This window comes from Pecten maximus, chromosome 10 (assembly GCF_902652985.1).
Source record: "Pecten maximus chromosome 10, xPecMax1.1, whole genome shotgun sequence".
NCBI classification, from domain to species: domain Eukaryota; kingdom Metazoa; phylum Mollusca; class Bivalvia; order Pectinida; family Pectinidae; genus Pecten; species Pecten maximus.
The window spans coordinates 32,031,758-32,055,308 of record NC_047024.1 but is presented as its reverse complement, the minus strand read 5'-3'; the positions used below and the strand labels follow the sequence as shown (position 1 = coordinate 32,055,308).

The window sequence follows — 23,551 nt, the reverse complement described above, 5'->3', positions numbered from 1 at the left end:
CAGCGAAATTCAAACATCGAAAATGCAATAACTTTGTACTACCACCAGTTAAACTTGTATCAAATTAAACGATCTCTGGAAACTATATAGGTATGGACTTCAAATTATAAATACAGCCATTTTAAAGCATATACGTAGATGAAATAGTCGAACATTGTACAATCTCTTTATCCATGACAGGAGATTAAACTGAAAAAAAATCCCCAAATGTGTTTTTTTTTTCTTGCTATTTCTGGCCTGTCGGAATCGTATTGACATTAATTACACTTCAATGTCCTTACATGACCTATTTGTGTCGCAGACAGAGATTTGAAACTACAAAATGACATTTATCAACAAAATACGCAATTCCTTGCTAGGTCGCATCCTACGATAAACACTTAAGGCCCCTGGCATCACTGATGAATATGTATTACAAGCCTTATAACAGTTGGACGTTTAACCAACAAAATAAGATTCCGCAATCATGAATGTAGCGAACGAGACTCGAAAACTGGATGGAGAACCGATATCGCTGAAAAAGCAGTCCCAATCAAAGTACAAACCGATAAAATTCGTATAAGATCTTACGTATATAATTTCCTGTCGTTTCCGTAGCTCTAACTTCATATCCGGGTCTAGATTGGTTAAAGGACAGTATCTTTTCTGGACTTCCAACATTGGTTCGATGATGGCCAAAGCTTCATCGTCGTCTAAGTCGAGTTCTGACCGATGATCGACGGAATTATTCTGCTGCTGTAACTTTTTAACCTCTTGTGTATCACGCGTACGTTTCTCGTAGGTGTAACGTCCGGTCTTGATTGCTGTAACAAAAAGAATGTTAAATTAGAGTGAAGCTAGAATGCACAGCTCAAATGTTAATACTATACATATGTGTATACATATTAACTAAAGCATCTGGAAAATCTTACCTTCGTGAGACATTCCCACTTCCAAACACTTCTTATACCGACACAATGGACATGCGCTTCGTTTTCCCGGCTTGATGTTACACTTGCCTTCCCCGATACATTTGTACTGTTCTTTGTTGTTCTGAACCTTGACAATACTTCGTCTAAAGAATCCCTGAAAAAGAATAAAGCTTTAATAATTACTGGAGACACAATAAAACGAGAGGGCAAGCACGTGGTAACATACGTTTTATGAAACGATCAAGCACGTACATTTCGTGTGATGAAAACATCAAGCACGTGGCAATTCCTGTAGGTTTCTTGTTATAGTTCTTAAGATTAACCCCTTTAAAGTCTTACAATCTCATAAAACGAGTACATTGACAAATATAAAAACAACCACTGGATTGTACCTCACCTTGCATGCTTCACATGTGTTTGCTCCATAATGGAAGCCTGACGCTTTCTCGCCACAAACCCTACAGGGTGGAAGAAGGGGTGAGGGCGCTGGCGTCGTGGTAGAGTCCGGACTAGTTGGTTTCTCTATGGTCTCATTCAGAATGTCCGCCACGTCCATCTGGTGCTCAATGGTTGTGCCAAGCATCTCCTCCTTCAGGAACAAGGCATCTTCCTCTGACGTGAATTCCAAGATGTCTGAAAAAGAACATGAAATTAGTAAGTAACATTCGTAAGGTTTATTTTGTTTAACGTCCTATTAACAGCTAAGGTCATTTAAGGACGGCCTCCCGTGCGTGCGACATGCATGCGTGTGGTGAGTGCGTATGTGTGTTTTGGGAGGCTGCGGTATGTTCGTGTTAAGTCTCCTTGTGATAGGCCGGAACGTTTGCCGATTTATAGTGCTACCTCACTGAAGCATACTGCCGAAGACACCCAGCAGCACACCCCATCCGGTCACATTATACCGACAACGGGCGAACCAGTCGTCCCACTCTAAATAAACTACCATTTTTAAAGACTCTGGTATGCCGGCTAGGGGACAGAACCCAAAGCCTTCCTCACAGCGGCGAACGCTCAACTAAAGGCCAAATGTGAGGCATTGTCAAGGGAGACATTAGGAAGAAGAAAGTTGTTAAGAAAGAAGAGAAAAGATAAGATCCCAAATTTAGTCGCCTCTTACGACCATGCAATGGGGCAGCAGGTACAATTCTTACGCCCTACCTGCAGGGCAGATGTCTTTGATGAAACTATTAAAAATCTGTCATGAAATATTTTGGAAAATGATGATGCTTCGATCTGCATTACGGATATTTTCAATATTTCTGTAAGAAAGTTTCTGTTGCGAAAGGTTTGTAACATTTAGATTTGTACATGCATAACCCCGAATATACATGCATATCTGTTTTGGTAGGTATGTCTTACGTACTATCTTTGTGAGGCTGTGTTATGCTGGTATTCTTTTTTGTATAGTGTACCTATTACAGCTGTATTTTCATGATATATTCAACTCTTTAGGAGAATCGTTTTGATGCTTATATATCAGTAAGCAAATCTGGAACTTATTCAGAACAGGACCAATACATCAAATAGGGAAGGAACATTTCTACAGGAGATATTTAAGAAACCTAAAGATGACTAACGTTGGCCCCGTTGGCACGTTTCGTATGTATTCTTCCATTCAGTAGAGATTGACGAAAGACTACAATTGACCTGCAGCCACTGCTGCAACGCCTCCTTATCTTATAAATTGTTAGTTTTCTTCTTATTCTTATTTTTTGTTTTTATTTATTTATTTTTCCAAGCATGCATGTATTCTCTTTCCCTGGACACACCCAACCTCATAATATTCAAAATGCTACCAGACCTATAAACCTCGGAGAGCTAAGCAATGTACAAAAAACTTTTTGATTATGAAGAATATTGCTAAATGAGAGCAACAGAGAATATTGATATAAAAAAGAAACAGCCATTCTTGTTCGATAACACAATATGCAAATATCAACAAAATACAGATTTACAAGAAAACCCATGCAAATTATAAGTAGAATATAAACAGGTGTTCCGGAAGAGTAAGAGCATTTCGCTACATTGACGACATCTGTAATACATATAGGTCAAATCCGACTTAAGACACATTCTCAAATCGAGAACGTAACTTGGGTGGTGACAACAGAAACATTCGGCATATCAGCAAGTACCGAACAACTTACAAACAAGCCTGTCAAGCCGCCCATGAATGAAATATCAAGATCAAAATCACAAAGGAAAACATGAAAATCCTTGACTTGCGTATCAAAACCTTTTTTAAATGCGAAATATAATCTTGAATTTCAATTAATTCATTAATTAAATGGGAATCAAAAAAGTTATGTACACATAAACTACTGTCTCGTGGAACACTCAGAAGTGCATTCTATAAAAATTATTGACATTTTGTCAACATATATTCAAATTATTATCAAAGATGTTGAACACATTATTTAATGTTTACTCCATATGTTGAGTAAACAAATAATCAGGATCGCTGTGAATTTGTCGAGAAAATATATACAAAAAATACCAGATATAAATATTTACTTTTTTTAAACAATGACCCTCTAAACATCGGTGCAAACAAAGAAGTTCATCGGTGTTATCTTCATTTCCAATAGAAACATCCACTACTAGCTCTTACCGCTTTACAGGAAAATAACACTACACCCCATTACTCAACATTAAATTATATCCACTTATACAAAATAGCAGATCATATATGGAGTCGTCTGCAGAAGCAGATATCAGTGTGTACTTTTAGGTGATTTCCTTTAACAATGTGCGCGACATTCCAGGTCTACCATCACACTTACAAACGGATAAAGGAGAATCAAGATAGGGATCAAAACGTTCCAGGCGGATTACTTCTGCATATTTACATGGGAAAATAGTTGATGTGAAAGGTGTAGATTTATTGGGATGGTGAAAAATAAATAACAACCCCAAATATGAGTTATCACCATACAATAGAGTGGAACCTCTATAAACCGAACATGCATGGGACATGAATATTTGTTCGGTTTACAGAGGGTTCGGTTTGGAGAAGTTCATCGAAATGACCGGTCGAATTCCGGATATAATTGGTCGGACGATGTTTTGTTAGAATGTACCCGATTAAAACCCGGCACGTACGTACGTAGACAAATTGGTTTGTCTACATAATATGAAAATTGTGAAAGTTAAGTATATATTTCAGAATATATAAGAAAGGCAAATGACTACAACTGTAGTTTTAAATAGTATTTGTACATGTACAACTGCACTTTACGATCGACCTACATTTTGTTACATCCGGTGAAGCTTCGTCATGTGGATGGGGCCGATACGGAATATTTTACACATCAAATAATATGAAAGATGTTTTGTTTCAATACTAATTACAATTTATCAGTTTGGTCGTATTTCCGACATCGGTATTGCCTTTAAAAAACATCACGGGCTTCGCCTCATTTACGACCATGCAAAAACAACCCCCTTTGGGCCTCATTTAAATTAGATACGAAACTCAGGCTTCTAGCTCTACTTGCTGTTGTATAAACATTGTGTAATGTCTGCTATGTATTCAGATATTGATACAATATGATAGACGATTACCATTATGTTAATATCGATGTGCGTGGCTGTTTATTAGGACATTGGAACATGCAGTGATAAGAAAGACCTTCCTTCCTCGTTTTTAAATTGTGTTTCTAGGTTAAGAGTTGAGACGATTCACATGGTGAGAGTAACAGAGCCACATTACAGAGCCACATCACAGCTCCCACAGATTGAGAAAATTGCGTTTGACACGACGTGCTAATTGGTTTGGCATTTGTGGTAATCGACAAGAATACACAACCAGCAAATAAATCCTGAACAATACCTAACGGTTGATAGAAAGAGAGGCTCTTTATAGTTTGGCGATCTCAGCCAAATCCAATAGTGACCCAATACCGTTATTTACACACTCACTGGCTGTTATACAGGTCCAAATGCTATTTATCAGTATTGGTGATATCGATTAGTAAATGCATTGTGTGTGTATATATATATATAATGACATCGCACTGGATGGTACATTGTAGTAATGGCCTAGGTAACAGCTCTTCGGAATACATAAAATCTCAATTACAATATTTCAACATTCAGTCACTATTCATATACGGCTGAAGTGATTTTGGATATTGTGAATACAAACCGTAAAGTACAATGAGTATACATATTAAATTGTGCGAAAAAATAGTATCTTGTTTCATTTATAGATATATCAATATAACTCAAGATAGTAACTCTTCGAAACAATCGTCAATTTATCAGTTTATTCCTAATTGCTCTTCAAGAAAATAAGGCCAAACTGGGTCAAAAATGTAAAAACCGTTAAGATATAGGCGGCTTAAAAAGACATTAGAATTATAGAAACAGGCTGGTCCAATATGCCCGTACCACCCACCTAGCAACCTGAGAAGTAGGTTCCTAGCATGCATGTCACTGGCTCAATATCACCACCCTAGACCTCTTGATTCATCAGAATTAAACGTTACAAAAAATAACATATTTCATCCCATGTAGCCTTAACAATGGACAAAGGCATTGGTTTGAACAGTCTTGTCTTCTCTCATCCCAACATATAACTGGCCCAATAAACACCATGGCCTTTTGTGTATTAAGAAGAAGAGGTTGAAAGATTATCAGCATATTTAACCTCTGTGACCTTGAATATAAGTAAAAATATTTCAGATTAACACACTTGGCAGCCCTTCATCCCAACATATCACTAACAAGCCTCTTGGAATTTCTAAAGAGGTTGTTTAAAGATTTTAAACATATCTGACCCATTTGACTTTTAATTTGATTCAGATTCATTCATTTAAACAAACGTGCCAGCTCTTCATGTCAAGATGCTACTGACCTAATAATCGTAACCTTTGGCTTGTTTTTGAGAGAAGTCGTTAAAAGATTTTTACCAAATCCTGGTTAGATAAAAAGACATTAAAACAACATACGATATCAATATAACAAGCCTGCACAGGTATGCTGGAGTACACATTACTATAGGTAAACTGACCTTGTGGTCTATTAGTGATGATATAAGTACATGTATCATTGTACGAGTACACCCATTGACCTTATTCGCGAAAACTTAAATTTTGTGTTTAAATAGATTTGATTACGCAGCAAGTATTTAAGAAAATATTAATTTATCATCGACTTATGGATTTGTATGGAATGCCAGAAAGGCAGTGGTTTCCACATTCTTATTATCAACTATCCTATACGGAAAGGTCTTCATGTATACATGAACAGGAAACTAAACATAGCAAGCAGATGAGGTGATTCTTATGTAAATACACTTTATTGTAAATACACGTATATGCGTCTGTAAAATATATATTTACCTTCATTTCGGTAATGATATGTAAATTTTAATTGGTCTTTCCATTTCATTATTACAAAGCCGTTGTGTGAGGTAATGCGTTAGTGTTACTCTGAGAGTTTAATCAACATTGACGCTATACCCGATACTGAGTTTGCACACGGTCTTATCTGAGGGGTTAGCCGAGGTCAAGGACCTCGTCTGTGTGGAGGCCGGGTGGACCTCGTAGCTGTATGTGAACTAACATGTTAGCGTTGCTATCCGTGTACCTGTAGTTGTGCCGGCAAGATCGGCCGACGGTCGGCTATATCCACAACGTAAACAGTAGACCGGTCCGATCGACCATACTATCCCTCAGATGTCAAGATCTTGTTATGAGAAGCCTAGTTATCTTTTTAACTTTTAACACGTGTGATTTTGTCATGTTTAAGATAGTCATACGATTGGATTGGTATTTCAAATATATTGCCACCATGAAACCTAAGTATTTCCAGTTAACCTTATGTTTCCCAAAGGCATAGCTTAGAAAACGTGAAAGTCATCTCGCTAGTAAGACAATGCTTGTCACAACTGGTTCCGATAGAAGTACTACTTCACTTACAAATTATTAATAGACACGGTGGTGATACATCAGCCGACAGTGTTATTCGCAAATCGAAATCCAACGGCAGCTCTCGTTCGGCTTAGAATTAAGCAAATATTATGCCAGCTCATACCTCTTCAAGACGCTTAATGGTTTGATTGGACTTTTTATAAACACAACCTGATTCAGGCATGCTTGCTTACATTATAGAATCGTAAGTGTACTCTGAGCTGTTATGGCCGATGTACTAATACGGTGTAAGAGCTGGTACCGGTGTTAACAGTGCTTTGTAGAAAAATAACTGTGACGTGGACATATTTCCTAATATTATACGAACCTAATACAAACTAGTCCATTGTCGCAATATTAACCGTGAGGTATTTGCAGGAAGCATTACTAATATTGAACAATTCTTGATCAACGAAAATTGCGTGATATTTCAAGTCTCGACAAATCGTCTTTTCTGTTCAATATCCAACCATACAAGGTTTCTCAAACGGTGTGAAATCGCATAATATATATCGGCAACATATCTTGCTGCATATTTCCACCAACAATCTCTAAAGTCGCATGATGCACTTAGGAGGTGGTGCATTTAATTCAATAGAGCCGCATCGGACATTTCGTGGCTAATGGAACCACAACAACTTCCTTGGATCCCAAAAGTATTATAACTACAACGAATGGAGATAGTCGGCTACAATAATCAGCTGATAGAGAAGAAAAGATGCTCCTCTTTGATATTGGCATTATTCGTGTCACCGTGCTGCTATCCTTACCATATGAACAGACAACACTTAATATAAACGTAGCAAATAAAATCGGGACAGCGGGACTGTTCATACATCTGTTAATGAAATCCAGAAAAAATCAGGATAGCTGCTGTTTTCTTATTTTCTTCAATAGAAGCAATATAAATGACATACATATTGATGGCTGTGTGCACAATTTATTTAAGTTTCTTTAGAATTCCGTCCCGTTGATGGTTATCAATCATGCACTTCCTATAATCAATCACATAATATATATATAGATTGAGCTTTGCTTGTTGTTTGGAGAAAGTATCTATTTACAATATCTGTACAGCGAAATTTGACATTAAAGTCGATTACGGAGCATACAACGGAATTGTAGTGTTAACGTCCTGTCAACAGCCATGGTCATTTAAGGACTCACGTGTTTGCGAGATGCATTAGCGTGGTGTCCGTGTGTATTTTAGGAGGCTGAAGTAATGTTCGCGTTTAATCTCCATGTGATAACGAGTAACTGATGCCAACTCTATAATGCTACCTCACTGAAGTTCCAACCAAGTCACATTATACTGACAATGGCCAAACCAGTCGTCCAACTCCCAAAATGCCTATGAAGCATGGTAGCAACTACCTTTGTTCTGGATCCTGGTATTTCTTGACCAGGGGAAAGAACCAAAAGCCTTCCTCACAAGGGCGAACGCTAAGCTAAAGGCAAAATGTGAGGCAGTGTCAAGAGAGACATTAGAAAGAAGAAAGTTGCTTAGAAAAAGAGACGACACCTGCAGATCAAAGAATTATACTCTGACAATAAAAAAGTACTGTGATAAAATGGACTTATAAAAACATGATCGGAATAAACGGTTTCTCGAAAAGTTTTTTAAAGGAAAGATGAATATTATTTATTTACGTTTTATATTGAAATACCAGCAGGATTATCACAGTGATCGTATTGTGTTTAAAATAATTAATAAAGGGGTTTGTTTTTGTTTAACGTCCTATTAACAGCCAGGGTCATTTAAGGACGTGCCAGGTTTTGGAGGTGGAGGAAAGCCGGAGTACCCGGAGAAAAACCACCGGCCTACAGTCAGTACATGGCAACTGCCCCACGTAGGTTTCGAACTCGCAACCCAGAGGTGGAGGGCTAGTGATAAAGTGTCGGGACACCTTAACCACTCGGCCACCGCGGAATAAAGGGGCATTCCTTCGTTTGAATAAAGGTTTAGGTCGTCAAAATAATAATATATAATCTTTACATCAATAAGGCAGTTTCAATCTCAAGATAAACCAAAGTTCTTCGAGTATTACGTCATGGAAATTCTTAATTCGACCCACAGTATCACTAATTAACGCAAAGACATACGGTATTTGTATACGATACGCTTTTTTTCTTGTTTCTTGTACATTTCGGCGTTAGTTTCATTACAGACACTCGTATAATCATCGTTCGGACATATATTTCATCAATAGAAATTGTGCATGTTTCTGATGTCCGAACGAAGGAATGTCCCTTTACGGAAACAATGTGAAAGGAAAATGTTTGTTCCAGTACTTATGAAACTAAAAGCTCATAATTTTTATTTATTTTTAAAACATCCTTTCATCGATGACAGCTCAGTTTACCTCAATCGCATGACAATAGACATTATAGGAGGTTTGATGAACAGTAAAATTGACACCCCAATGATGTAGAGCTTATTAACTACACAGTGGTATTTATCCATTTAATCAGAGATTTAAAGAAATCCCTAAAACGAAGAGAAGTAACTCACGTAGGTTCAATGTATTACAGCAAGATCTAGACAAATTCTGTTTTTTGGCAACTTTCTACTTTCCTGGAATGCTATCAAATATTTAATGTCTGCTTCACAATTCGTAGACGGCGACGCTTCTACATCGTAAACTACGAACCGTATAATTGAATGCTGCAAAGGTTAAACCACATGTACCACTGATCCTATTACGTATTTATGGAATCAAAAAGTTCGCAAAATTATCATATGCGTGTATTTTTCAGCGTTTTCCTGTTTTATTTTTTAGTAACAAAACCTTTTGCTCATTCAATTCCTCATTTACAAACAGCTTTAATTGCAGCTAGGAATTCCCGTAGTACACTGTACCAAAGGAAATTAGCTGTCAATCAGTCTGTTAAGGAGAGCTGGATTTTAAAGCAGGTTTAATACATTTCTAAACACATGCATTCATGTTTGCTGATTTTACATACCCCATAGGTCGTCCAAATCTGACATTTCTGTAGTATTAGTATACATGTCAGATCCGGAAAACTGGTCCAGCTTTTAGTTTCTAATTCCAATCGCTTGTCAAGTTCCGGCATATAACTTATGCCACGCACAAGTCCACATAAACATTTACTACCGAGTACGTGAATGAGAGTGAACGAGATACGCGAAGACAAGATATCACACGAGTAAAATTAACCACGTGATCGGGAGCCAGATAATCGGTGGTGCTGAATAGGAGTATACCCAGACAATATTTATTTGACATGAGGAATACTGAATATATAAAATCGTGTACGACAAGGGAGTGTATAGTAGTGTGCGCTGCTGACACATAACTAAAAATAGCTATGTCGGTAAAATGCCACGGTCGTATTTCGAAATATCACTGAGTAGACACGCTAGTGTGCATTGTATAAGATATGCTGAACGTAAAATTTAGTTGATATTTCGTCACTATGTTTTTCATCTATGTTCCAAAATATGCCCTTAATGGATTTGCAGTGTCATAGAATGATTCATGTTTATCGATGTTTCTAGAATATGCTTGAATTGGAGACGTACGTATTTGAACTAGTAAGCATATTGATACTGATATAACCGTGATTTTAATGGTAATCGCAGCTACATGTATAAACCAACAATATGTCCTAACATTTGGTATTATTGAAATATTAACTTATCTAATTCCTTATTAACCTGTTTACATGTTGCTAATATCATTTATATTGCTGTATACATGTTGTTGTGTTAATTATATTTCTGTATACGTGTTGTTATGTCATGTATATTGCTGTATACATGTTGTGTCATTTATATTTCTGTTTACATTTGTCATTCATATTTCTGTATACATGTTGTATCATTTATATTGCTGTATACATGCATGTTGTGTCATTTATATCTCTGTATACATCTGTCATTTATATTGCTGTATGCATGTTGTATCATTTATATTGCTGTATTTATGATGTGTCATTCATATTTCTGTATACATGTTGTGTCATTTATATTGCTGTATACATGTTTTTGTGTCAATTATATTTCTATATAAATGTGTCATTCATATTGCTGTATACATGTTGTGTCATTTATATTGCTGTATACATCATGTACATGTTAGTAGTATCTATATTGCGGCAATCATGTTCTTCGTGTGACATACTGTAAGCGTTATTTATGATAATAACTTTGACATTTCAAACGTTCACTATACATTAGGGTTATACGGACATATCAACCGAGTAGCTCCAGATACCTGTATAGATGGGTATATCATAGTATGGCCTATTATAATAAAAGAGTAGGGTTTGTTATGGTTTTGTTTAACAAAATGGGTCATTTTCAGATCAACTGGTGTCCCCAGCATGATTTGAAAACGTGAGATAACTTTCATTTTCTATGCTTCAAAACCCACCAAAGACAGCTTCAACTTACATGTAACATAAATTCTGCTACATACTTCCGTATTGAGTTTGGCATAAAATGTGTGGCTGAAGAATGATACAGGTGTCTTTATGGACGTGATATTTTATTATAGATATATTTGATAATACTGTTTTATCACACCATATAGTTTTTATTGCTTTACCGCCTGTACAATAGAACGTGTTGGGGGGATGCGTCTACAATCTCAAGTCACACCAGTATGCCTCATACAAACGGACGTTATGATGAAGTGACAACAGTGATATACCTTTATTAGATCGAAGGAGTATTCATCTAATGGTATATAGGAAACATATACTGAAATGTTATCAACTGAGCAAGGTGGAGACTCGCCTCCCAATTCAATCATATCCTACCCATATTTGGAAAATACACAGATGCTTAACAATGAAACACCAAAACAAAATATGACAACAGAAGATTAAATTAAAAGAAATCTAGAAAAGGGCACTGAATGAATCATTAACTACTCCAGAGTGGATAGCTTAGGTATTACACTATATTTAAGTCAACACATTGACACAATCAATCGATCAACAACAATCTGTACTCATGTTATGCTAAACATCTATTGATAGCCACAGAATTTTACAGTGATGGTATATTTGAAGGAAACAGATTTACAATTTAAATTACTGTGAAAATCGAACAATCAGCCGATATTTGTAAGACATGCTTTACACCCGTGAGGCCGGTGTACTGTATCACCCCTATCATCGACACGGTAAAGATGCGACATGGCGATTATACCAGGTCGATAAAGGTAGTACTGTTTATCATTTTGTTTCAGTTAATCAAGATGCCACCTTTTAAGTGACTGATAACACATGACCAGCTTAGACAGTACACTAAGGGTCGGCTTGTCATCTCCTACTGACATAGACCGAAGTCATTTATGCGTATAGCAGTTAGCAGACTTCTGTTTCTTCTTGGTGATATTGAAGAGACTGAAAAATTCTTTTGTCTTCATATCTATTTCCTTTGACAATTAAGATTTCCCTCACCTCAATATGCATCCTTTTCCGCATGCATATAGCAGGGTGAGGCAAACTGCCCTTGCTGCATTTCAGGCGAGGCGAGTACCTATACATGAGAGTTGCTCTGTCACCAATAGGTATATTAGACATATAGTATCATGCGAAAACATGTCCAAACATACTGTTATATGAATCAGAGATAAACGACCTCACTCACAACAACAATGTCTATGTTTACAGTTTTTTGGTTTTTTGTTTTTTATTTGGTGTTTCTGTCTGTGAAAACGTTCCCACTGTTTTACTCGTCGTAGATGATGTGGTTTTACCCAATCATTGTCGTTGCCTTCCTGACAGCGACCAGTACATTTACACATAGAGAGTGGAGCACAGCATTAAAGATTCTCCGTAATCAGTGAGGACTTTCTCGGTTTTAATTACAATTATCAAGAAATACGGTCTTGATTCTCACATTATATCATCATCGGGGTATATATTAAACATATTGTTTAATGATTTACCGAAAGGCTTTCAAATTATATCCTCCTTTTAGTCACGTTTCAAATATCTGGGTTACTCTAATATTGTATAGATAATCAATTAGACTTCTATGCTTAAATCACAACAGGTACAAACTGTACCATGCATATTTGTCCGGTTTTGTTTCACAATAGTAACTACGTAGTGATTTATTAGCATATCTGCCCTAGTTAGAAAAAACGGAACGATATCGCTCACAAAGACAATAACGTATTTCATTCAAAGTAGTTACACTATATTTGAAATCTAAATTGCCCCGATTTGTAGAGTTGTACTTGTTCGTGCCTGACAGTTTATTAACCCTTGTTTTTAAATGTCATGAGGACACTCTGATCGGTATCTCCCAAGTGGTTCTGTCGACAATAGAAAAAACTCATGGCCTGCAGTCAGATACCCTCGCTAAACCATAATACCAATGCCAGGAGTTTCCAAGTGAATTTTAATATTGACTGTTCACTCAAATTATGGCAATATGAAATGGGATCAATCCTTCAATATAACCCCAAATCTTCAAATATGAATCCCAAATCTTACATAAATCTCGTGTTTATTGTAAAGGCCATTGAATACGAACACGCAAGTTTCATCACAAGTGCTGTCGATTCTTCTACCTTTATACTGTATGTATGTGGGATGTATATTTAATGGCCGTCCATCCCGTATAGGATTTGTGACACTAATCAGTTCACTCAAACTAAATAAAAAAAACACTAGGTCTAACAAAACTTAATGATATGAAAGACTACATGTATTTCAACACCGTTAAATAAATCAATTTATGTGCGAGACCATATTACGTATGCTGTAGGTTTTAAATAATGCAAATTGATGTATACCATTGAAATTATGGTTAATATCTTTATTTCATTTTGAAGTACAGTTTCCTAGTTAAAGTTCGACATCTTCCTCTCTATATACTGTTTTGTTCATATTTGGCCGAAACTTGCACGCGTTTTGTCGATATCGAATTAGAATTACAATTTCGTTTAAAAGTCGTTATCAGTTTGTTGTCTTCAAAATAACGCCGTTCATTATCAATCGCTGTATTGGTAGTTATGCGGGTTACAAAAACATGTTTCTAATTCCTGTTCAAAAACCAATCCCTAACACCCTAATTCGACTTGCGCCTCGGGTATGATTTTGTCGCAATAAGTTCCCTGGTTCGGTTTCATTTAATAAATTGTGATCATAACGGCATAAAATGTGTTTTGATTTTGACGTTCTCTAGATCTGGGCAATTATAACAAAAAATAATAACAAAATCAAATAAAACTATTGCAAATGATAACCTTCATGTATTTTTCTAGGGAATATTTGAGGTATCAAGTGACAACATTATGTGAATCCACGAATGAGACCTGTTAAATATTTGTCTTGCTTTCTGTTAAGACTACGTTAATATCTTTTCGTTGTTCCAAATGGTTGGGATTTAAAAAGACATAATAGGTATGTTCAACGCTCTATACATACCCAGAATGCAATATGATCTGCCTCACATGGGGATCATGATCGAAGGGTCAAAAGTTGAACTCAAAAATCATTCATGCGAATTTTAAGTAGTGAAACGTGGCAAAGGAAACGTTTTATAGAGAACTAGTTTTGAAGGCAACGATATGACAGGCAAAGTGTGTTTCAAGTTTCAAGTTTTGTACTCAAACTTTGGGTCATTGGCCCATCAGTACAAAAACGCTAATATTCAGTACAATGTATAGAGAGATTGTCCTGTAACAGACATTGTATATTAATAAAGTATTGATCCCAAGACCATCAGACAACGTAGACGATTAGGACATGAAGGGAAGGTTTCTGTTGAGAACACAAAATCGGAAGTTCTATTCTGTGTTCTTGACCATGGTAGACAATGAAAGCAAATACACCAGTTGTTCATTGTTTACACACAGAAAATACACAATTAAATAGAACATTGAAAAGTCGTTGACAAAATCGCTCTGGTCCAATTTAATATCCAGAATTTATAAAATTCGAGAGCCATTGTTGATAATACTCAATATATAACAAGGGCATACAAACTGGCATATTTGCAAAGCCATCTAACGGCCCTTACTCAGTATACCAGCCAGGTACAAAAACTGTTGTCCCTAACTCTTAAGCGGTTGCTAACGAGATTCCATCACAATATCTGTGACACCAGCAGAAAAAGCCTTGGTATAATATGGTTTATTGTAATTATTAGTAAATCTAATAAAATTTGAATTCGTAGTTCGATAGTAATAAACATCAAAAATTGTATGTCCGAGTTTTTTTTTTAATCATCACTTATCATATTACCACGAGGTTATGGATTCATTGATAACAAATAAAATTGACAAAAAAATCTTCGTTTCTGTCGACAAATACTTGACCACAAGGTGTATTTCTTTAAATGCATACACGCTTTATATTAAGCGAAATATTCGGCAGGAGGGGGTATTGGAATATGTGGAATTCGTAAATATATCATCTTCATTTACCTAATACTGGGGGTATACACATATATTATATAAATTAAAACAAATATTCAGGGAAATGGTTGTCAATACCTCCCCAACCTTAACGTGTATCGGATGTCATTCCTTCAAGAAATAAGCAAATCTAGTCAGTACATAATTTAAGGGGCACATGAATGTTATTCTGATGACAGGTTCTACGACTCTTTGCAGCTTTCGATAAACTTTGACACTGAATGGAGTGAAAGTAGTAGTCAAATTCAAAATCTTAGTAAATCGAATTAAGCCGGAGCTAAGTGGAATGTAATACATTGGTGATATTTAACCTTTTCCATTATTCCGTGGGCACAATTTATGCTGATTTCATGGAGTAGTGAACCTAGAGAGATTAATAGAATCTTAACCTACCTGAAGGTGTGACAGAGGGTGTGACAGAAATCTCCAGCCTGAGGGTGTGACGGAGGGTGTGACAGAAATCTCCAGCCTGAGGGTGTGACAGAAATCTCCAGCCAGAGGGTGTGACAAAAATCTCCAGCCTGAGGGTGTGACAGAAATCTCCAGCCTGAGGGTGTGACAGAAATCTCCAGCCTGAGGGTGTGACAGAAATCTCCCGCCTGAGGGTGTGACAGAGGGTGTGACAGAAATCTCCAGCCTGAGGGTGTGACAGAAGGTGTGACAGAAATCTCCAGCCTGAGGGTGTGACAGAGGGTATGACAGAGGGTATGACAGAAATCTCCAGTCTGAGGGTGTGACAGAGGGTGTGACAGAAATCTCCAGCCTGAGGGTGTGACTGAGGGTGTGACAGAGGGTGTGATAGAAATCTCCAGCCTGAGGGTGTGACAGAGGGTGTGACAGAAATCTCCAGCCTGAGGGTGTGACAGAGGGTGTGACAGAGGGTGTGACAGAGGGTGTGACAGAAATCTCCAGCCTGAGGTGTGACAGAGGGTGTGACAGAAATATCCAGCCTGAGGGTGTGACAGAGGGTGTGACAGAAATCTCCAGCCTGAGGGTGTGACAGAAATCTCCAGCCTGAGGGTGTGACAGAAATCTCCAGCCTGAGGGTGTGACAAAAATCTCCAGCCTGAGGGTGTGACAGAGGGTGTGACAGAAATCTCCAGCCTGAGGGTGTGACAGAAGGTGTGACAGAAATCTCCAGTCTGAGGGTGTGACAGAGGGTGTGACAGAGGGTGTGACAGAAATCTCCAGCCTGAAGGTGTTATTTTTGGTTGTCTAACTAAAAATCCAACTAGAAGGTTACACAATAATATCAGACCTTGAGTTGTTAATTTATCTGTCACGTCCCCAAGGCGACCTGGGGGGGGGGGGGGGGGGGGGGATTATCAAGACTACTTTCAGAATAGCTGCACAACATAATAACAGCAACCACAGTCAGTGCTAATCAAGTCTACAAATTAACCTTCAGAAAATCTTAAAATGAAAACAAACAAACAAACAAAAAACAACCATACCAATTGGGTATCAAGTTCAGAATAATTCACTGTGTGGTGTGTAGTCTACCTTTGGAACACCAGTACCAATACCTGTTATACACTATCACGATCTTTAAAAGCATGGACCAATATGGCGTGGTAATTACCTTACGGAATCATTTTCACTCCAAACAAGCGTTTTGAACATACTGGGAGTTTTTCCTGTCCGTTTTGTTTATAATTTTATATTTGATTTGGTTAAGCGATATAACTCGGGGTTTTACCGATCATGTCACAATGTTGAGAATGAGGTGACGACAGGACCACAAAGGAGAATTACACCTGTAACAAACAATAGATAACGGATCAATCTCAAATGGGAGGGTTAGAATACATACCTATAGACTCACGGTCGTAACTCAGACAGGTTCTAGCCATGGTATTGAGTCGAATACGAACTACATGGACAGGTTTTATTAGATAGGTATAAATTCACTACAATGTACTATATGTAGGTCAGATGAATGTCCCTGTGCGATAACCATGTTTATACAGTGGTATACGTATGATCTTGCATATGTACATGGCTACATGGTGATATTACTTCAGTGGCGTTCATACTAGAGGAACAAGAAAAGTTATCCCAGTGTCTTAGCTTGTCTGATGGTGGACATAATGGTGGCGATATGAGTCTGTTAAATTATGCATGAAGAATACCTAATTTTTCGCCATGTTTAGCCAGAATAGATTTTTCAAAGATCTTTCTATGTTTTTCGATTATAGGTATACACTTTTATCAAGTTAGACTTCACGATCCCTTATGGGTTTATCTTCATTTAATTTCCGTCAAAGAGACACAGTAACACCAATAATCAATAGGTCAAGTACATGTATGGTATACACATCTAAAAATAGAAAGTAAACCAATCATGCGCACACCGAGCTATTTCCACGGATGATAAACAGAAAAGCATGTGTTTGTTTATCAAATGCCGAGACGTTTCACTGCCAGTTCATGGTAGCTTTTCACGTTTAACCTATCTTTAAGTTTCGTCTAAGAAACTAATGTTGACTCCGTAAGTCGTAGATGATGGTTGTAAATTCAACCAATTCGTTTCTTTGCTTTCTCTGCAGCAACCAGTACGTCTCATCGACTGCGGTCTCTTGATGCGTGGTTTTTTCGCCAGTCCGCCATTCTTCAAAACGAACCGTATTTTTGTGCCTGGATGACATATATTTTCCGAGATTCTTTAACATTCATAGAGTGGAGCATCGAACTGTAGATTCCCTGAAATCGGCGGATATTCGATCATTTAACTTTTATTGCGCGACATACTGGCGTTCCGGCGGTAACTTGCTCCCGATGACATTAACTTTTGATAAGTGCCAACCATTCGAACATTACACCATATGGTAGATACTGTATAGCACACATCCCAGACTATTTCCACAATCACATTGTCGCTATGTTGTTGAAATTTGTGAAGATAAACAGGAAAGACATTCTACGTGTGAGTTGAGGGATTAAACAGTGCGTGGAACGTGTGCGGCCATTCCTATCCATAACCATGAAAATGCACGTGTAATGTTAAAGCCACATACTCACGAAGAAACATATATCAATGTTTACATTTTTAGCTTTTTACAGTTTTCGGACTTGATACATACCTAACAGATTATCGTGAATCAGAAACTGAAAGAAAACGTGTATCTATGAAAGTACAAGGGGAATTCCCAAAAATAATAACTGTGGCTGCCGGACCGAGTTTCTCTGAAAATTAGTCCCACAATGCAAAGGCGGGTTTTACAATCCATACAAAATGGCGGAACGCCGCAAGCGTGGAACTGCGAAAACGCAGACAGATTCTGCCAAAAAAAAAAGACACACGTGCGTGGAATCGGCAAAATCCGAGTATTCCCTTAGGAAAGGAAATGATTCGCTGGAACTTAACGAGAGAAAAAAAAGGAATAGACTCGAATTCCGATTTTTCCGGACGTCTATTGGATTACTGGATAGCTTATGAACATATCGATGTTTTGTTGTATGCATATTGCAACATTTTAAATCTAAGTATTTAGATGTAAACTATGTTTGTTTATTTTGTTCAGTTACCTGGGTATTACGCGAATATTCTGTTAATATGTTTAAATGAAAGCATTATTAGGCAAAGTTCACGTATGTTCGATAGGTAAACAACGTTAACGGTCATGTGTGTAGTTTATGTGCAGTGCACGTTGTTATAGCCTCGTTCTCGGCTCCGTAACAAATCTCGCAATAAATATAAATGCGGCGAGTTATTTTTATACACTGATGTCTCAAGGACTCCCTCGGGCAATGTTGGGAAAGCGTGAATGAGCATCTTGGATTGCCATTAATACACGTGTGCAACTAGAATTTTAGGTTGTTCGGGAGTATGTGGCTTTAAAATGAGAACACCAAATATGTGATAAATGGATGGTAATAACCAGTAGCATCACTCGTTACCTGACCTGTTTTGTAATCGGGTAGTTACATGTATCATGCGAGCGTTCGGGTTTCGTCTGATATATCTTTTAAAAAGTTTCGCTAATTAATGTCTTATGTTACCAGCGGAAGGTTGTGTTAAGTTCCTTCGCTCAGGTGTAATATATTGAGGATTTCAGGGAGATAGTCTTCCTCTGTGTATGCCGGTCGATAAGACCAACATTTCCAGTTTTCCTTCAAATATTTAACTCATAGAAACTTGGTATGCTATTTAATTACGGTCTTCTATTTTTAAATGTCTGTCTAGACCAAACTGACAATGATACTAATATGTACATTCATGGAAGGCAGTGGACCGAAATATGTTACAGAAAACTGTATTCAATGTCGACGTGTAATTCTATTTTACTTACTGTTAAAGATGTATACAATAGCAAATGCTTTCTTAAAAGGATTTCAACAAGAAGGGATTTTGGTTATTAACTCATAATTAGTTTAAATTACATTTTTATACTTCACTCTCCATGAGTCTTACTTATTCATGCATCTCCAAAGAATGTTCGCATTACAAAATCAAAGTATTATCATAACGAATTTCAAGAGAAAAGCAGATTCTGTTGGGTCGATATTTGCCTGTCCGTCCGAATAACTAGCATGTGATAAAATGCCCTGTAGGAACCCCACGAGACTCTGTGTTGTTTTAGAACACGTGCATGGTTTTTGGAAGAGCGTTGAAGTTCCAATTTCCTACTTCAATGACTATAAATTGTTAAGCGTAAAAAACGTTAAAGAATTAAACTAAACATGCAAATGTGTACGTTTATCTTTCAAGAAAAGGTAGACAAACTGGAAAACTATCTATCATTGTTTAAAACCGAAACATGAACTACCATTCTGTTTTAAAAAGCATATCGGTAGCTTTCCCTTAATCGCGCGATCTAGCTTGGCCTGCGGATTTGAGTTTCTATTTGCATATATGTTTTTATTTCAATCATAGACCAAAAGGCAAAAGGAAATCAAAAGAACTTGAATTTGATTTAAGCCTATATATGAATCGTGTTCCGTCGGATTAAAACTGAATATCGGCGCATGTTCTTTATCAGTATAATGATGTATAACGATCGTTTGTCATAGCAACATAACTATTTTGATGTCACATTATTAATGTTATATTAAGCTAATCTGATCGGTTAGACACAGCGTTGCTAAATAAACAGACTTTATTTGTCTTAAGAATCCTTGTAATCTTAAGCATAGATAGCTTAGCAAAACTATTATACATGTATACGTGCCTAAGTAGACTTATGTCAAGTTATTTATATACATGTAGTATATGAATTCCGTTTTGGCGAACATTTTTATTTTAAATTAATCGCCATAATACGCAAATAAAGACAAACTAATGAAAATTCAGTCAAAAGCTAGGCATAAAAACACAAAAAATAACATGATATGATCACAAACACGTACAGGTAGGTCTCTAAGCCGAACAAAGCCGTACTCGTCTAGGTCCGTGTTCGATATCTCCTAGATAACAATGACACCACTATCATGTAGTCCATATCTCGTGCATGTACATTGTACGTGCAATGCTGCCTAATTAGGAGGCCAGGATAGTTTACAGACAATGCATTTGCGTGAAGACCGACGTGAATTCGAGTTTAGATATTTGTCCGTGGATATATGAGGTCAAAGGAAAGCGTAGCCCGAGTTCCCTCTGGCCTTGGCCTGACAACATCCTACACCAGACATATGGTACCAGGGCCAGAGGAAACTCGGGCTAAGGAGAGCTTTTCTAACCATTTATATTTAGTAAGGATCATATAACAGGGAAATGTCTAGATCTCCGCTGACAATACGTCCCGGGCTGTACCCTGTTCCCAGGCAGTCGGGGGTAGGTCGTACGATCCATTGACGTCCCGGGTATAGCCGATTAGTCACGAATAAACTCTCCAGAGGATATTCAACTCGGGTTTCTTAAAAATATAACTCGTTTACAGGTTTCGGTTAGAATATTAGTCTTATATATTAGATTTTTGACAAAAGACCTCTTGCCTCCAACCACAATCAGAGACTTCAACACCATGATCCATATATATATTATATATATATACATATATATGGATAGATTAATAGCTATAATGGCATGTAAATATAGTGAGGGGAATTTTGGCAATGGCCCTATATATTGTTACCAAACACAAAAAATATAAATATTATAGAGCATGTAAAGAAACCATTTGTTCAATGTTAAATGTGGTGTTTTAAGTATGTACGGAATTATAAATTAACATTTAACAAGAGTAAGGACCTACACATATGTTGCACGAAATTCATATGTATTAATTTTTGACATTATAATGTACTTCTAGATTATGTACATAGTAATTAAGTTATTTGGACTTAAACTGACCCGACAGATATTGATTCTCATGTGATATTTTATGTGTGCCAACTGTTTCACACAGGATAATAATTCACACCACACAAACACCGCCAACGGGAGCAGACACTTAATTTAGTTGTGACATGTTACAACTGAACACATTATCATTCTCCCATCCCATAATATATTCTCATTTCTGGTGAGAAAAAAATACTTAATGGGTTTAGTTTAACATCATTCTTCACCAAAGTCATGAATCAGCTATCAAGTATAAGTCCGGTTTATGTGTAAACATGCTGCGGTCATCGGGGTTTAACCAGCCTTATGCAGGGTCATGGTCGAAGCGACACTCGTTCACGCCGTGTCGATGTAGTGAATAAAAGCCACTAATCTGTCCAGGTTAATTTTGTTTGGCTGCGGTTTTACCAGGTAGTTTGTTTATATACTAAGCCTTAGTAATCAGAGCTAGATAAACGTGACCAAGTTTCCAACTTTCCTTAAAGGGCTAAAATTGATAAGTGGTCTTTATTTTGCTCAAGTTTTACAGCTAATCACAATTACACAATACATGACACAATATTTACATTCACGACCACATTGACGCGCATTAACTTTTCATACATACTTCATCTTCTCATTGAAAATTAAATAAAAATCAAACTCGATTACGACAGGACATCAAGATGAAAAAAAAAAGATTTTAGAAACAAAAGAGATATCCCACATTTAGTCGCTTTGACGAATACCCTAACTTTATTATCCCTTCTTGCAGGGCACATCATTACGGCCGGACTGCTACCCGGTATTACGGGTCAGCATGTCTAACGCGGTCCTAATATCCTATACATTTAATATCGTTTACAAACGAAAAATAAAAAGATGTACTGATTGAATATTTTAGTCCATATCCTAAACTTGCTTCGAAATTTTGATAAAACACCGACCACTTACACTGTTTCTTCAGAAAGCATTTTTTCTGTATAATGACTTTTATATTTTTTTTAAATCCAGCAAATTTAACCTATGCTAACTTGTAAATTTCACGTGCATTTGATGACTACAAAAATAATGATGAATGGTGCTCTGTACTACGGGTTACGAAAATTTATCAAACTTTGTACTTTAGAAACTGTCGAGGAAGAGTTTTGGGAATAAATTAACGATGATGTATGGCGATATATCGTGTAAACTCAGGCTTTATAATTAGTTGCACAAGCCACCTGTTCGCTTCGTCTGTATCGAGTAGGAATATAAAAACAATTCACTTCTGTTATGGACGATACATTATATAACATTTTAATATATCTCTGGTATACATATGTATAGTGATAGGCTTATAGGCCTCGGCTTAATGTCAGTATAGTAATAAAGATACAGGAAGCAAGCAAGCATACACGGGTGCTGTTCTGCCTGGGGTAAGATACATCATTGGCTACAAGTGGCAGTGCAAAATAAGGCAACGCCCACATTTTAACATCAATTTTGTTCGAATATCAATCCATTACTATAATACTTAAACCAGCGAAGAACAACTGTGTTATCTCGGGCCATGGGCCCACAGTTCCAGCTAAGTCAGCTGTGCCCCATATAGAGTATACAAGTTTCTCGAGTATTTACTTAAAAAATCGATATGCGGTGATCCTCGTTTTCTACTTACCTGTTCCTTCGGTGAAAATATCCATGCTTGTTATTCGCTCCAAGCAAAAACAGAGACACTTCCCCTTTTCAAACAAAAATTAGCGTTTTCGTCTTGACCTGTAGTAAAGAGGATGACTTATTCACAACAATCACCGTACTCGTATATGTGTGTGTGTAATGTCATGTGACTTGAAGCGTAAATAAACATCGGTTTTGTTTCAAGCGGAATATCAGTTGTACGTTTGAATATGACGAACTAACTCAGACGATATACAAGCGCTTAAAAGATATAGAAATATATAACTCAATAACCATTTCAAAGTTATATATATGTCGATTGCGAAATGTCTGTTCATTAGTGATATTAACGAAATGCTTTCACACCATAAAAGTGCACATTATCTAATATCATAAATT

General features: G+C 37.0%; 1 protein-coding gene across 2 annotated transcripts in view; it reads right to left on the bottom strand.

Annotated features, from left to right (window-relative positions):
• Positions 1–23,319, bottom strand: part of LOC117335455 (nuclear receptor subfamily 1 group D member 2-like) — a 30,378-nt gene extending 7,059 nt beyond the window's left edge. Inside the window, exons 1-4 of one of the 2 annotated variants that reach the window (XM_033895462.1) lie at positions 23,154–23,319; positions 1,309–1,544; positions 912–1,065; positions 571–803 (exon numbers count right to left, since the gene is read on the bottom strand). In XM_033895462.1, coding sequence (XP_033751353.1) covers positions 571–803; positions 912–1,065; positions 1,309–1,544; positions 23,154–23,178 — 648 coding nt within the window. In that variant the 5' untranslated portion in view covers positions 23,179–23,319. Of the gene's footprint in view, positions 1–570; positions 804–911; positions 1,066–1,308; positions 1,545–9,790; positions 9,959–23,153 lie in introns of those variants that run through there. The other variant, XM_033895461.1, reaches the window with a different exon arrangement.
• Between the last annotated feature and the right edge of the window lie 232 nt (positions 23,320–23,551).